General features: G+C 37.8%; 1 protein-coding gene across 1 annotated transcript in view; it reads right to left on the bottom strand.

The window, feature by feature from the left end:
• Window positions 1-16,147, bottom strand: part of CFAP58 (cilia and flagella associated protein 58) — a 2,107,107-nt gene that overhangs the window by 1,157,574 nt on the left and 933,386 nt on the right. Inside the window, exon 11 of the mRNA XM_044055947.1 lies at window positions 14,801-14,947. Coding sequence (XP_043911882.1) covers window positions 14,801-14,947 — 147 coding nt within the window. The remainder of the gene's footprint in view (window positions 1-14,800; window positions 14,948-16,147) is intronic.

Below are 16,147 nucleotides of genomic sequence, written 5' to 3' on the forward strand. Positions count from 1 at the left end.
CATTAGTCACTAAATAAAATACAACAGATTTTTCTTAAAACAGCAGTAATTTCTGTGTAGAAGGGTCCTCCTGTAGGGATCAAATCCCAGAAATGAAGCTTCAAGGGCAATTGTTATTGCAGTGGAACCTCAGAGCTGTTTCCGCTCAAGGCAGCAAGAAAGTACTGAGGTTTTCTTCACTCTGGGTGCTGTTTGCCCTCCAATGGACTCTCCATTTACCAGTCAGAGTGAAGGTGTGGGTGGGAGCCAGAACTCTGTTTAACTGGCCAGTTATATCCTAGTCAGTGTACAACCCATATAGCCAAAAGACTACAGCAGCAGTGAGAATGATGAACATTAATATTTTCTTAAAAGTACAACGATTTCTATGTGTCTTGTAAGGACTTATCTGCCAGTACTGAAGCTTGAAGGCCAATTGCTGCTCCTGTGAAACCTCAGAATTGGTTCATTTTGAGGCAAAAAAAAGTATTGACGTTTTCTTCACTCTTACTGTTGGTTTCCCCCCAATGGACTGGCCAGTCAGCAGTCAGAGTAAATGTGTGGGTGGGAGTCAGAGCTTTGTGAAGCTGGCCGGTTGTATCCTGGTAAGGATACAACCCCTGTAGCAAAAAAGCTACTGCAACAGTGAGAATGATGAACAACATTCATTCTACAATTGGGTATAAGAGTACAATCCATCCATTATTTATACTGATTTAGAATATGCATCAGTCTGAATTAATACATTCTGATCCATAATGCTGGAGTGGGGAGGTATATTCTATGGGATGAACTCACTGCACTGAATTCTGGTCTGATAGAAGCAGCAATTCCCATTTTTTTTAAGGAATAAAGTGGCATACACGTATGGTGGTGAGTATGTGGAATTCTGCTTATCTACATTACTTCAACAACACTGTTTGTATCAGACAGAACAGCTTCTTTGAATTTTTTCTCATAGAACAGCCTAACTGCTATTGAATCCTTATGAATTTTGTTTGGGTACAATTAATTTTCTTTTCATTTTCTGCATGAGCCTGAAAATAAGCTTTATTACTTAGAAACAAGGAACAATAATGCAACAGATAAAACTGATTCATTTTCTTAATGAGTGATATCATATTCTTAGATATACCTAGAATGGAAGTTTTAAGGGAGTGATCTGATGGCATCAGGATGATTTACAGCTATATCTCACTCAGGATATCTGCAAATTAACTTGCCCCACTTATATAATTCACATCCAAAGCAGTAAAAGGTTAACTGAGGGAAATTAACTACTTAATTGCCACCTGTCGGTTACTCTACTGATAGATGACATTATAACTTAAAATGTAACAACAATAACAGTACCTACAGTTAATGCACCTTCAGACTTGTTGATGCAACAGGCCGTGGCAAAATAGGAGATAATGTGGGCATGACCAACACCTACATAATGATACTAGTAAACAAAGCTTGAAAGGAAAAAAAAATGTTGCTCCATGATAAATATACATTAGCATAAAAGTCTGCACACATAGCTTTTGGCAAGCTTTTTGAAGACAATATATAAGTCATTAAAAAAAACTGCTATTACATAACAAAACACAAATACAGATATCTGTCATATGGAGTCATTGTTCTCCATATTACATATGTAGGCTCTTTGTCCCCTCACCTATTTCAGATCCTTTTTATGGCAACACCACTACCACACAAAGTACAAAGTACAGGTCAATAGTGAAATATAATGTACATAGCAAACAAAATATATCACATCATATTGTGCATCATAATAAATAAAATAAATCCTCTGGATTTCTTTTCTTTATATTCTTGCGTAATATTACTGTACAATATGTATTTTACTTATGACCCTCTAATTCGGGTCTACGTTATTTTGTTGAATGGCAATTCAGGTAATAGCCATTTGTCAAACACCTATTTAGCAAAGCCGCTCTTCGTCGAACAGCAAATTTTAAGTAGGGCAAACAAATGGTTGGTCAACCAAGTGACCGCAAAAAAAAAATTTAAAACATGCCAAGGTGGGGGGCTATGCCCCCCATACCTCCCAATCTGGGGGGCTGCACCCCCACCCCAACTAAGTATACCAACTCCAAGATTGCAGTACAGTGGGGAAAAGGGCAAATTCCAGATGGTGGCCAACCGATTTGCCATTCGATGAGAAGTAGCTTCGCTAAATAGGTGCTCAAAATTGCTATTTGCTGAATAGCCATTCAACTAAATAATATAGACCCCCTAATTCATACCCTGCTCCCAATAAGCTTGCTATCACCTAACTGCATTCACTTTTAAATCTGCTAAATAGTACTGTACTTCCTCATGTAACTGCTCATACTAAACAGGATACTAACCGCTTTTGATTCCAATATGGAAGACTCGTCTTATATCAAATAACTAGATAGACTGACATTTTAGTCTGCATGCCCAATCAGTGCCTTTTATTCTGCACTGAAAAATTACATATGATCTGTGAGTGTTAATGATGTTTGCAGGTTCTTATCAAGTACTGTACCACTATACTGAATTAACTGTATTTAGTATGTTCCCTAACTGAGTTTTTACTTGATGTTATTTATATTCTTAACTATTACAGTGATCTTACACAAATCAACATTTATATTCAGAATGTTTAATCTCAAATAATAAAGAAATAAGCAGAGTGGTCTACAAGTATCATCTTTACCTTCATTTACATATTCAAAGCCAAACCACATTCTGCTTGGGATTCCATAAGCTACACATTGCCTCTTTTAACAAATAGTTTGAAATAAGTGTATCGTTGTCCTGTCAGTTAATTTCTTCACATACAAAATGTTTCTTGTAATGTAAGTCAGGGGACTTTGCATGATTAGAACTATATGACAATGATTAAATCAACATTAAGCCCAACACCTGCTATTAATTACACCATCTTTCTGACACTGCATCTTTCTGTCCCTCAACATCTAATTTCTTAATATTGTACATATCCTTGTTCACTGGTATTTTCTAGGATGACATTTTACAATACCAGTCTTATTCCACAGTTCAGTTAGAATATTTAGTTTTGTTTTCCTTTCCCTCTAATCTTTTCACTGTGCTTTCTTTTACTTTTATTTCTCATTTTTTATCAGAGGTACAGTCGCAGGCGATATTGTGCTTGAAGGCCTCACCTTGCGTTTTGCGCAGAAGTGGGCATGTCGCGAAAGATTGACGACCAGGTCTGCATATGTAATGAGCCATGATTGACATGGCATTCTAATCAGCTGACAGCCCTAGTTTCTCCTCTTACAGATTAAGGTTAATAATCCTATGTGCATTAAATCCACGACTGCTACACACACACAAACTAAATACAAATGATGATCATCGTCCATGTTCTTAGAAATAAGTCTGCCCCCTTCACGCTTGTTCCTAGTTTTATAAAAGTGAGAACAAAGTTGCACAAAATACTTTTGTGACGTTTGCTATGATGTATAAAAAACGCTGACAGAAAAAGACATTACTTCAAAAGTTGTAACACTTTCTTGGAACATGGATAGCAACCCCTATTGTGCTGGATTGTCATAGTCACTGCACCTTCCCATGTGTTTTCAGAGTGGACTCGTACTTCTCAACTGTCCAGATTTCTGCCTATTTTTGGTCTTTTCCTCATAAAATTGGTGGTTTTCTGCAAACCGTTGAGGGTTGAAGTCAATAAATAATGACACACATATACCGCTCAACCTTTTAGAGCAAAAAATCTGGACAAAGCCATAAATAAAAGTAGGACAAAGGCCATCCAAAATAAGGGCAATTTTTTAAAATATTGCTCTTAAACTTAGAAATTTACGGCGATATTTTACTCAGAGAAAAAATAAAGTCAGCACTGTCAGATAGTCTTTAAGAATTAGAACTATCAGTAACATCGCACAGTATAAAGTATCAAACAACATAGCTATATAAACTATATTGGTTTATTAGACGTTATGGATATTAACACTAGATTCTACATACTAGAAACATATGCTAGTGTCGCTATTGAGGGAATGCATATTCATTAGTGCCCGATTATGAAATAGCACAGGGGTGGGTTTTGGGTGCGACTTGCTACTGTGCATCTGGTGAGGCCCTCAAGGACAATATCGCCCAGTTGCATTCACATTTTGTGTACATTACCTTAGCTATCTGCCTTTGTTAATCTGCATTGAATATGGGAAGTAAACTTACAGCAATGCACACAATTTGTATATCAGTAAAAGAAAGGAAGACATTTTAGTTCACAGCAATGAAGAATTGCTCAGTACTTTTCTGAATCAGTCACTTTGTATTAAGCATTTACAAATCAAGGTACCGCTCAGCAGCCCAAATGTACATCGTTACCCATTTTTGTTAACACTAACCCTAACTCTGCCCCTAACACCCAACAACTCTACACACATCACACACACACACACACACACACACACACACACACACACACACACACACACACACACACACACACACACACACACACACACACACATATAATACTAAAATTGTCTCCTTACCTGGACCTCACTCTAACCCTAACCCAGAAACATTTGTGTACTCATCTCTCGTATATACACACATACACACACACACACACACACACACACACACACACACACACACACACACACACACACACACACACACACACATCCCACACTCACCATTCAATTTATCCCCTTACCCAGCTCTTATTCTAACCCTAACTGGCAAAATCTCATTTACTTGCATTCACGCACAACTCACACACCACAAACACATTTGATATTTCCTAACTTTGACAAATGGATTGCTCAGTTTAAAGTTACAGCAGTATACTTTGTTGACAAAACATACATTCAGTAAAGTACACTACAACCATATACATGTATGTACATAAACACACACACACACACACACACACACACACACACACACACACACACACACACACACAAAGTTAGCCACTTCACTTAGTAGTCATGTAAACATATAAAACATCATGGCTTTGTTATATGCTGAATTTCAATACATAATAACTTGAATGTCAGCCAGACACTTTAGAAGGTGTTATCTTTTTGCTTTAGAAAATGTCAAACAGTGCATGTCTTATTGCTAACAACCCGAAAAGAAGTCAGTTACTTTACTCTCTCTCTCACACTATTGTGGAGAAGTCTCACGTTAAAGGTATCAAATGACAAGAATGAACAGTTTTGATTCAGTTGCATGCAGAGAGCACAGTAGTTACTGTTCCTTCATTTCAGTGGACTCATTCAACCAGAAGAATGTGATGCCACAGTATGTTGGAGTATTTCAAGTTGGCAGTATGAACACCCTTGCCAAGGCATAATTGAACAGATCAAGCAGTACAGCAATCAAGTCACTGTCAGAACAGTAGCTGATGAAGCTAAGGTGATTCAAAAGAATCAAAGACTTGTTAGAGCAGAAAACATTGCACAGAGAATTAGACAACGAATAGTTCCTTCATGGTTGATGTGACAGCACTGCATCAGGTCATGTATCTCAGCTCAAATTTATCAGTTTTACAAGGAACTATTGACACTCTGTCATACAAGTCACATACTGACAACGGCTTAAAAACAAAAGAATCAACAATATGAAGCTAAGAATAATAGCAAGAAAAATGATGTTATAGACATGGAATTAATTTTATTTTTATTTTTGTGTTTCCATTATGCAAAGAAAAAAAACAATGTATATTGTTTCACCTTAATTTTTCTCACAACATAGTTCTGCAATTAAGCTTACACTTTAGAAACCTCATTGTGAAAGAAAAAGTAACCATTTCTTCTCTGAGTAAAACATAATACTTTTGCATGTTTGTGTAAGATGTTGGTAAACCCTTAAAATGGACCACAGAAAAGCATCAGTGCATCTTTACAACTTGCTGATAACTCACATATGTCTCAATTACTCCTGATTTAAGAATGCTTTATGTAATTGATGCTCTTCTGTACACATTGTTGATACAACTGACTGCAAACCACTTTCTGAATATGTGCAAGCACACTGATTTGCAAATCATCATCATCATGTATTACCATATAAGGATATGGTTTCTCAGGTTTCTTATTTTCAAAGCAATGCTGCATAGTGCAGTCATTCAAAACATTCACAGGCTACAGGCCTAGTGTCATGGGATTGCATTTGAGAAAACAAAATAAATAAATAAGAAGTAAAAAATGTATACAAAAGGCTGGTATTTAGAAAATAATTTGCTTTGCTGTAAAGAGAAGTAGAAGTTAACTGAATATTACAGTGGAAACTTATGATTCACAAAATTGTAGTCACTTAGCTTCAGTAGGTTGTGGCTCAACACAAGGCATTTATACTTGTCCTGAAAAATCACAATCTAAAACTAAGAAATAGCAGCAAGACTTTTTTTTTTTTGATGGGGTAAACCCAGTGGATAAATTGTCCCTTTTCATGAGCAACCCTGGAGCACTGTGTGGTTAAATGCCTTGTCCAGTGTCACACAGCAGGCAAATGAAGGTGAAAGGAATCAAACCCTGTACAATGGGCACAGTAAGCAGCTCATTAATAGCTCTGAACTTGAGTCCTCTGTGGCAGACAGGGTAAAAGAGGTAGCCATAAAGGTAGGAAACCTTATGACTCAGTTCTGGATAGTCAGATACAAGATGTATCACTGCCATTTGTGCACTGAGTACATATCAAACATATATAATACATACTCAGAGTGCACAAAGGTCGCACATCAAACAGGTATGTTGCACTGCTGTAGCTATTAAACAGAGGGCAGCGAGAAGGTCATGCACTTAATAGCTTTTGGCTGTTAAACACTATCAATGAATGAGGCAGTGGCTGTTGGAGTTTGTCACTGCCCTATGTTGCAAGGACTATATAATATTAGAACTGATTATTTTAGGTTTGGGGATATGGGTGAAAGACTCCTCGTGAGGAATGCAGTCCCACAGGAAAAAAAAAAAAAAAACATGTTGATCACAATTTTTGCAAAAACACAGTTAGTCAAACTATTTGTGATCATTTGGCATAGAGCCTTTCCACACAGCATTGCCATTTCCTAATTATTATTGAATAACTTATCCTTCCCAGTCATGTGTAAGTAGGTCCTGGAGCTACACTTGCAAAGGTTACTGCAGTCATATTGCTTACGGCAATGACCTATTGAATGAAAGACACCTAGATTAAGCCACATTGTTGCTTAGAATGTCTTAATTACCCATGAGGGTTCCATTCAGAGCCCTATTGCTGAATCAGTTAAGCCTTGCTTAATGGATCTGAAGAGCAATGTAACCAGAATCACTGAGATTCTCTACCTGGTTCTTGAATACTAGCTTCTGAATGTAATACACGTAGCTCAGAAATCTGAAACAAACTTGGCCATTTCACCATTAACAAACATGTTCTGTTGCCAAAAGGATGAAAAGAATGCAGCCATCGGTTGATTTTATAAAAGATAGGCAAACACAATATGGAGGACTTTATGTAGAAATGACATTTTAAAAAAGTTTAACAAAATCTTTTTGACTACATACTTAACAGAAGTAATGTATATTTCATATAAACATAATATTTTTGTAAAGATAAACAGCATTCAGTAGAAATACCTCATTATCTTATAGGTTCAGAAGTTTATAGGAGATTACTAGGCTAATGGCTCAAGAGCTCTTAAAAGACTAACCAGTTTTACCCACATTTTACCCAATTCTCTATCCCAAGGGAAAAGATAACAAGGGTCAGCAAGTGGGTCTTGACAATTTTTACAGACTGCCTCTGTCCATGAGGGACATGGGCACCATCCCAGGAGTGAATTTGTGATTTCCCATCCATTGGTCCAGATTGTGCTTGAAGATGGTCAGGAAAGGCTCTGCTTCACATGAATAGGAAGTCTGTTCCAAAGGTGGGTCAATCTCTGGGACACATATCTTTCTCTCCAGCATGATGAATTCATGTCACAGATCAGGTTTAGATCTTTGGAGTGGGTAACCCTCATGCAGTTAGTTTTGTGAGTATGCAACATTTCCACCAGGGCTGGGTCAGAGACTGCCTTGTAGGTCAGTCACAGATCACCCCTCAGTAATCAGTAGGAAACTGAATACAGTGAAAGGTCTTTTAATTGGTCCACACATGAAATGTTGGTTATACCCTGTATTTTTTTTGGCGAGAAAACTCTGAGGACATTCCAACTTTGCAGGTGCCTGGAGAGGTAAGTGTCACAGGGTGCATTGTACTTGATTATTGTCTGATGAGGGTCAAGTACAGTGGTACTATAATATCCTTAGATGTAGATACCAAGCCCTTACTTATAGGTTGAGCCACATAGAAGGATTTCCTCACCACCATGGACACATGGTGGTGAATGTTCAGACTGCTATCAATCTGAGTACCCAGATCTCTCACCATTTGGCCTATTTTTAGGGGGGGGTATCAATGTTGCAATTTGCAGGGGTATTTAATTTCCCAAAGGGTATTATCATCAACTTCTTTGCATTTAGTTTGAGGTCATGGCTCTGAAACCAGTCATTAGTCTGCATCAGATATATGTGTTGGATATCAACATCATCTGGGGAGTCAATGATTGCCCCCAACTTGCAGTCATCAGCAAACGTGGTCAGCCAAAGGCCATCTACATTTACCTTGACATATGATAAGTATATCACAAACAGGAAGGGGCTCAGCATTATGCCCTGTGGTACTCCACTCATTACTGGCCTCTTTCTGGACGTGGATTGCCACACTCTAACAACATGTGTCCTATCCGTGAACAATTTGGCTATCCATTTGATGACATAGAGGATTATTCCCAATTTTGTGAGTTTAGCTATAATATCCGAGTGGGGTATTGTGTCAAATGCCTTGGCCAGTTCAGTGTAGGTGGTATGTACTATCTTACCCTCCTCCATGGCCTTGATGACCTTCTCAAAGAAGTCCATCAGAATGAGAAAGGAAGACCTACCCCTGATGAAGCTGAACTGGATTCGGTCTAGAGTCTGGAGATTTCCTTTGTTGTTGGTAATCAGGTCCATGATTATCCTTTCCATAGCCTTGCATATGAGGCTAGTCAGACTTATGGGTTGGTAGTTCCCTGGGTCAGTGGATGCCCCCGCCCCTTGTGCAAAGGGATGACTGTTGCTATCCTCCACTCTAGTGGGGACTAGCCTGTCTGGAGACTGTGTCTAAACAGAGATCTGAGTGGGTTTGCTAGGTCATGTTTCAAGCTATTTAATAGGCACAGTGGGATTCCGTCAGGATCCATTAATACTGTGTTTCTAGCTTTAGAGAGTGCAGTGACAACCTGCTCTTTTTTGATAACAGGGAAAGGAATGGTATGGGTTATTTTATGGGGAGTAGTAGGAGGTAATGAGGGGATGAAATCTGAGCTGAATTTATCTGCCAGCAGGTTTGCTATTTCTTCTGGCTGAGTATAAGTAGTGCCATCTACAGCCAGCTCAACACATTGTTGAGGTTTTTCCTCAAGATTTCAGACATAACTAAAAAGTGCTTTGTGGTTATCATTTGCCTGGGAGGCTACTTTAGCTTTTCAAGAACTGAATAATTCCCCAATTTACCTGTTGAGACTAATGTGGGATTATTTTCTCTGTTGTGCACCCTCCCATTTACTTCTAGACAGCAATTTCTTCCTTTTGTTGTATAGTTTATTTATGCCAGGGGTCCACCAGGGTGACTTGTTTTTCCAGCTAGACCTAGGTTTAGTTCAGTTAGGTACTGCCATTTCAATCCAGTTGTTTAAGTGGTTGTACAGGATATTCATGTGTACTTCTGTGTGGGCCTTATGTTTTGGGGGTTGGGGAGCTTTAAAATGACCTCTGCTATCACTTAATAGAAGGTGATTTGCCTTGGAAAAATTATTTAAGGTTTTAGGGTTTGATGGGGGGGTCTACTGTTACATTTATTTCAAAGGTGACTGATTTAGGATCTGCTCTTACCAATGAAGGCATTATGCCATAGAGCCACTTTCTATTCCAAATGAATCTGACTCATAAAAGTACTTATCAGGTTTAAATATAGGGGAAAGAGTGTCTACTACATTTCTTTTCAGTTATACATGGTTGATTACCTTTCTTCTCAGATGTTGGGTATTATCTGCTTTGTTTCCTTTATAAGATATTGGGTGATCAGATGATTAAGCACTTTAACCAATAAGGTTTTAGAAATTCAATGACGTTCTTTCAGAATTCTATTTAATAGGCATAAGTAAATATCTGATGAAGTTCAACAAATAAGAATAAAAGCACTCATTTTGTATTTTTAATGCTTTTTGGTCATACTTTATTTTGTACTTTTAATGTTTTATGATTGTACTTTATTCAAATAAATGAATTATGTGACCATTCTAGCATGTTATGCAATAAGAACTATGTCACCTCAATAACCACAGTTTTGTCACTGCTGGTAGTGGAGGTAAGACACAAAGAAGTTTATTTGGCCAAGGTTGTGTCAACATGTCCTTTCTGTTGCAACTAGAAGAATGAATTAGAGAGAAAAACTTGCAAAATTTGAACTGGAAGGGGTAGAAAAGGGATCATACACTGTAAGATCCTACATAATGAAATTTATTTAAACTGAGGTTAAGACAAAGGGACTATTTGCATTTGGAAATTTCTCCTCAATTTGTCTGCTAGACAGCTGGAGCCTCATTAGATGTATATTGCAAACATGAACCTATTTATCTGAAAGACCAAGATGGCTTCCCATTATAATGAATAACAATGCATCCACGTCTTTGCTGGTTACTATGCCATACAGCCACTTTCTCATCCAAATGAATGTAAAACAGCCCAGGATGCATGTATTCATGCACAGCCTGGCTGAAAGGACAACTTCTCTCTTTTCCAAAATACTGATGCATAACTTTCATGCCATCTGAGACCTAATCATTTGTGTTATGTGACCATTATGTTGTCTCCCATCATCTGTCACAACCAAAGCAGGCAGCTTCAGTACATGTTAGAAAATACTTGCATCTAAACTGAAATAATCAAGTAAAACACTTCCCAAAGTAGCAATACAGACTCTTACATTACCTACATGTTTGTGTTCTAAATGTAGCTACAGAATGGGGCAGACATCTAAAGGCCTTATACTATCACTGAGAACTGCTATGCCTATCAAATGTCTGAGGTTGTAGATATATATTATGCAAAATGTTATTCTTCACTACTTCCAGAATGACACACAAGTGCTCTGTTTACCAAATCTTTGCAACAAGGGTATGCTTTACAGGCAATGTTGTTTCACAGTATTTCCTGAGCAGGGCATAACCACCATGCTTAACATGTCCTTGTGATAAGGGTATGCATCAAACACAGTGCTATTCCATAATGCTTGCTGAGTGAAAAAAGACTATTATTCCTAAAACATTCTCGTGGCAGTGGTATATGTCTTAAACACTGCTACACCATACTACTTATTTACTAAGACATACGTGCCATTCTTAACATGCCCTTGTGACAATGATGTATCACAAGCAGAGCTGTTCCATAATGTTTACTGGGAAACATAAAGGTGTTATGCTTAACATGTTCTTGTAATTGTGGTGCTTACTGTCTGTAGTGCTATTCCATGGCACTTACCAAGTGAGATATAGGCACCATGCTTCATAAAGCCAGTTATGAAGGGTATAAATTGTGCATTAATCACAACCTCCTGCAGTTTTCAGAGTTGTTATGCATCTTTAACATTCTAATACTTGTTATTAAGTAGCAACAGATGACTGTTCTGACCCACATTGCAGCTTACTGCAACACAGTGAAGTAGCTAATTAATTAGTAGTGAGGTTTTCTCTTGGATCCATCATGCATCGGTATGTAGCTTCAATGCTAATAAGTTATCTACAGTAATCAGCATGCCATGGAATATACTCTTAATTCTAAACAAATCAGTTGGGATATAGACCTCATGGAGATTATTCCAAATCTACTCTATCTGTGTATTTATTAAACTTCTTATTATCATGGGAACCATGTGTCACACTGTCAGCCCAGCTATATGGAATTTTGTAAATAATTATATGCAGTTTGAGAATATTAATATAATTTATATAGAAGTTTGACAGAAGAAGATACTGCCAGCACAGCTATCTGGAATTTTGTAAATAGTTATATGTCATTTGTGAATATCAGCAGGATGCAACTGCTTGTGTTACCACTATATTAGAACTGCATGTCCTATTGCATAGACATGAGTGCTGAAGAGATATTTTTATACACTATTGTAATTGTTTAGATGTATGTATTTTAACAGGAGATTAACTTTCAAAACTTAAGAATAGTTGCGATTGAAGTACTTTATTGATGGGCCATAAACAAGGGATGTTACCTTTCAGTTTCAGTCAACAGGAGACATGATGCCTACACAAGGGGATTCTCTGTGTTGCTTTGTAAGTGTTTTATTGTTTTATGTCTTCTAGCAATTGCAAACATCTGAAGGCTATGTATTTTCACAGAGAGATGTTAAATGCTACCAGCTGTAGTGGAGGTTTAGCCTGGGAAATGAAATCAGGTGACAAAAAGTGATGTCATGCTGCGAGTATCCCAGCAGTAATATTTGATATTAATTTAAGAACTCTCAGATAGAGAAACAATGCATTTTGTATTTTGTCTTTGACCTGGAAACATCCATTCACCACTTCTGCCTGCTTGTTGTTCTGTAAGTAAGTTTTTCGGGCATAGTAACTCTTTTAGATTCAGATAGGAATATAGTAAAGTATAGCTTAGATATTTTCTTTATTTATTTGAGACTGTCCTGCAATGTTGTTTTAAATATTTCCTGTGATTTTGAACTCTGAAGTAACTGACAACGTACTGAGTATTGTCTTGTTCTATTATTATTTATTATTAAATATATTTAAACCTCTCTGGCTGATATTTAAGTGATATTTGACATATTTAAGTTCTTAAGAGTACTTGTGTATCTATTTGGTGACACTGTACAGGCCACTCCAAATAGTCTGGCCCTTGGTCAAACAACCATTTGGATTAATAGCAACATTACACATTAGGATTGGACACCCTTTATTGAGGGCTTTAAAGTAGCTGATAAGGAGCTGGCTGGTGGCAGTGAAAACTACCTTATAGTCTGGGCAGAAGGGGACACAGCTAGTAAATCTGCACCAACCTTTCCCAGGTGTGTGTGTGTGTGTGTGTAAATCAAATCTCAAAGTGTGTGTGTGTGTGTGTGAGAGAGAGTGTGTGTGTGTGTGTGTGTGTGTGTGTGTGTGTGTGTGTGTGTGTGTCAGCTACTGGACAGGGACACGAAGCACTGATTGGACAGCGAGGGTGCTGGAGGTCTTAGCTTGGCCACTCAGCTGAGGTCTCAACTCTATAGCTTTGCCAGTGAGGAGTCTTACTGATGATCTGGAGAAAAAGGGAGAAAAACAGCCCAAGACTGACTGTGATCTCTGCGTGCTCTTAAGGGAAATTGCACTTTACTGTCTGTGATCTTGTCATCCTCCCAGTGTGTACGTCCCCTGCTATTGCTAGTACTAAGGATTGAGGATCCTTGATTACTGGGCCAGTGTTGGGACATCACACCCTATTCCTAAGCTGATGCTTGCCACTTGCCTGAGTCACTTGACAAAGACTAATGCTGAACTACTCAGGAAGGTTTTTGAACTGGCCTAATAATGGGTAGAGAATAATCACTTTTTATAAAGTGACAGCCACAATTACTCCATTAAATATAAAGAAATTCAGTTAATATTTGTTCATAGGTAGGTACTAGGCTATCGGCCCAAGGGCCTATGTAAGCCTAGCCAACAAGGTTCCCTGGCTTACGCCACCCAAGAAAGTTATTTTCCTGTGCCACTGTCGAGCAGAGACACAGAAGTGATCCCCAGGCTGTATTTCCTATTTCCCATCCACTTATCAGGATTTTTCTTGAAGAGTGCTAATGAAGAACTTTGCTTGACATAGATGGGTAGCCTGTTCCAGAGTATGGGAAGTCTCTGGGATAGGAATCTATCCCTCCAGCATGTCCTGTTTATTGTGGTGACAAGGTTTAGGTCCCTAGAGCGTGTAGCTCGGAGGGATTGGGATTTTTTTAGGTGTAGCATGTCCAACAGCTCTGTGTTTGACACAGCTTTATATGTTAGATTTTATAATAAACATCTGGTTATTATGATGGAAAACAAGATATTTTTTCTTTAGCCTGGCAGAATCTGAGATGATTTATCTATCCCATGTTCAACAATTACTGTATGATTACAAGAGAAACAACTGTTTTGCGTTTTTACTTTTTATGTAAGTGTTGTGGCAAAAAGTGACAGCCAGCAACTGTAGAGCATTTAAAAAGACTAAGATATCTGTGGTAAAGATATGCAGAATCCTCTTTGCAAATCAACAATCTTGAAAGGCATTACTACTCATGTGCATTCCTCTATGTAGTGGATGAGCAGAGCATGATATAAAAATATGTTTCTGAATGCATCTCTGCTGTTTAAAATCTGGGTAGTATATCTACAGCTGACATCACAATTCTATTTTTTCACTTCACAGTGCAAATGTGGAGGTACAACAAATGGAGTAATGCTTATTTATCATTTCTCATGGTTGCTTCTTATTAAGTATTGGGGCATTTTTTGCTGCTGTTTAGTTTTCGAAGTAATGAACAAATGGAAGTGTATTATCTTGTAATGTTGGCTTTCCATAATTAGGCAGATATGAACAACAGTCTTTCTGTAAAAATAATGACCCTAGCTCTAAGTACTGAAACAAAATTGCCACCTAATATATTTTGCCCTGCCTCTCCATCAGTATTTTATTTTAACAGTTTATAAAATGCCATTTTGACCTTTACTGTTATGTAGGTGCATCCTTACCTTTAATGCTTCCTTTTCCTTTTCTACACGCTGATGATCCAGATGTTCCTTCACCAATGCTGTTTCTTTTGATGAGATTTCTTCTTTCAGCTGGTCAACCTGATGGTTCATTATCTTTAGTTTCCTCTTCATTTCAGTGATCTCATCCTAGCAGAAAATGCAGAATTAATATTAGTAAAAATTCTGAAGTGAAATCAGTCAAGCATGTAAACAAGTGGTGGCACCCAACACCTTATAAGGAACTGAAACAAAGAATTTATCTGGCAAGCATATATATATATATATATCTTTGAAACATTTCTTATTAACAAGAAGACACATGAAATTAACCATTGTGCTCTACAATGAGATAACCTTTTCATCTGATATTCTATGTTTTGTTGACAAGGAAACCCCAAATCCTCCAAAACCACCAATACAAGTTTCCCTTTCATAATGATCTGATTTTCATTTTCTAACTTGGAAAACTACCCAAGGCAACAGAGGGCAGGATTAACAACCCCAAACCCATCCAGAGATTATAATATTAATGTTTTGCCTAAGTAATCTTGGTAAAGGTACATCTAAAGATGCCCACTGAAAGTTATCTAAGATCCTGCTCTTAGTCACTTTGTTGAAGGCTGAACTAAGATCCTGCTCTCAGTCACCCTGTTTTCCCTCCTTTTCCTTGATATGTATGCAGTAATACTACAATAAATGCAGCCACAATTCTACCCATGCACACCTGTCTGTGTACCAACAGATGCCTATATTAGATCAGTTACACCCAGCTTACAGTCTCTGCTACGAGAGGGACCCCTCACCATACACACACACACACACACACACACACACACACACACACACACACAAAGAAAAGAGGTCACTGGCTGTTCTACTTCACTCCCTACAGGTTTCTCAAACCCATTTCTTGAACACAAAGTACCAGTGGCATGACTGGACAACTTGGGCCTACACCATGGGTAGGCACAGTGGCAGCTGGTATTTAATACACACAAGTGCAAGTGTATGCACTTTGGATGGGAACGTGTACAAAAATACCAGTTTGGTGGAGTTACTCTAATTAGGAGGAAAATAGTACAGGGTCATAATCACCCTTAATGTGATGCACACACTATAGTAATGAAAGGGGATTACTGAAGGTCAGAAGGATGCTGTGATGCATAAAGATATTACTAGCAATAATGCCATCACTGATTTTAACACAATAGGAATGTTACAGAAGTATCATGTGCACTATTTTGAATCAAAGTTCCTACCAATTATTTGTTATGTATATATTAAATATATAGCCTAGTACTTTTCTGTATATATTACCTATATATCATATTATATCATATAATAATA

The sequence above is a fragment of the Protopterus annectens genome, chromosome 14.part0 (assembly GCF_019279795.1).
Source record: "Protopterus annectens isolate FY-2018-M chromosome 14.part0, PAN1.0, whole genome shotgun sequence".
Taxonomy (NCBI): domain Eukaryota; kingdom Metazoa; phylum Chordata; order Ceratodontiformes; family Protopteridae; genus Protopterus; species Protopterus annectens.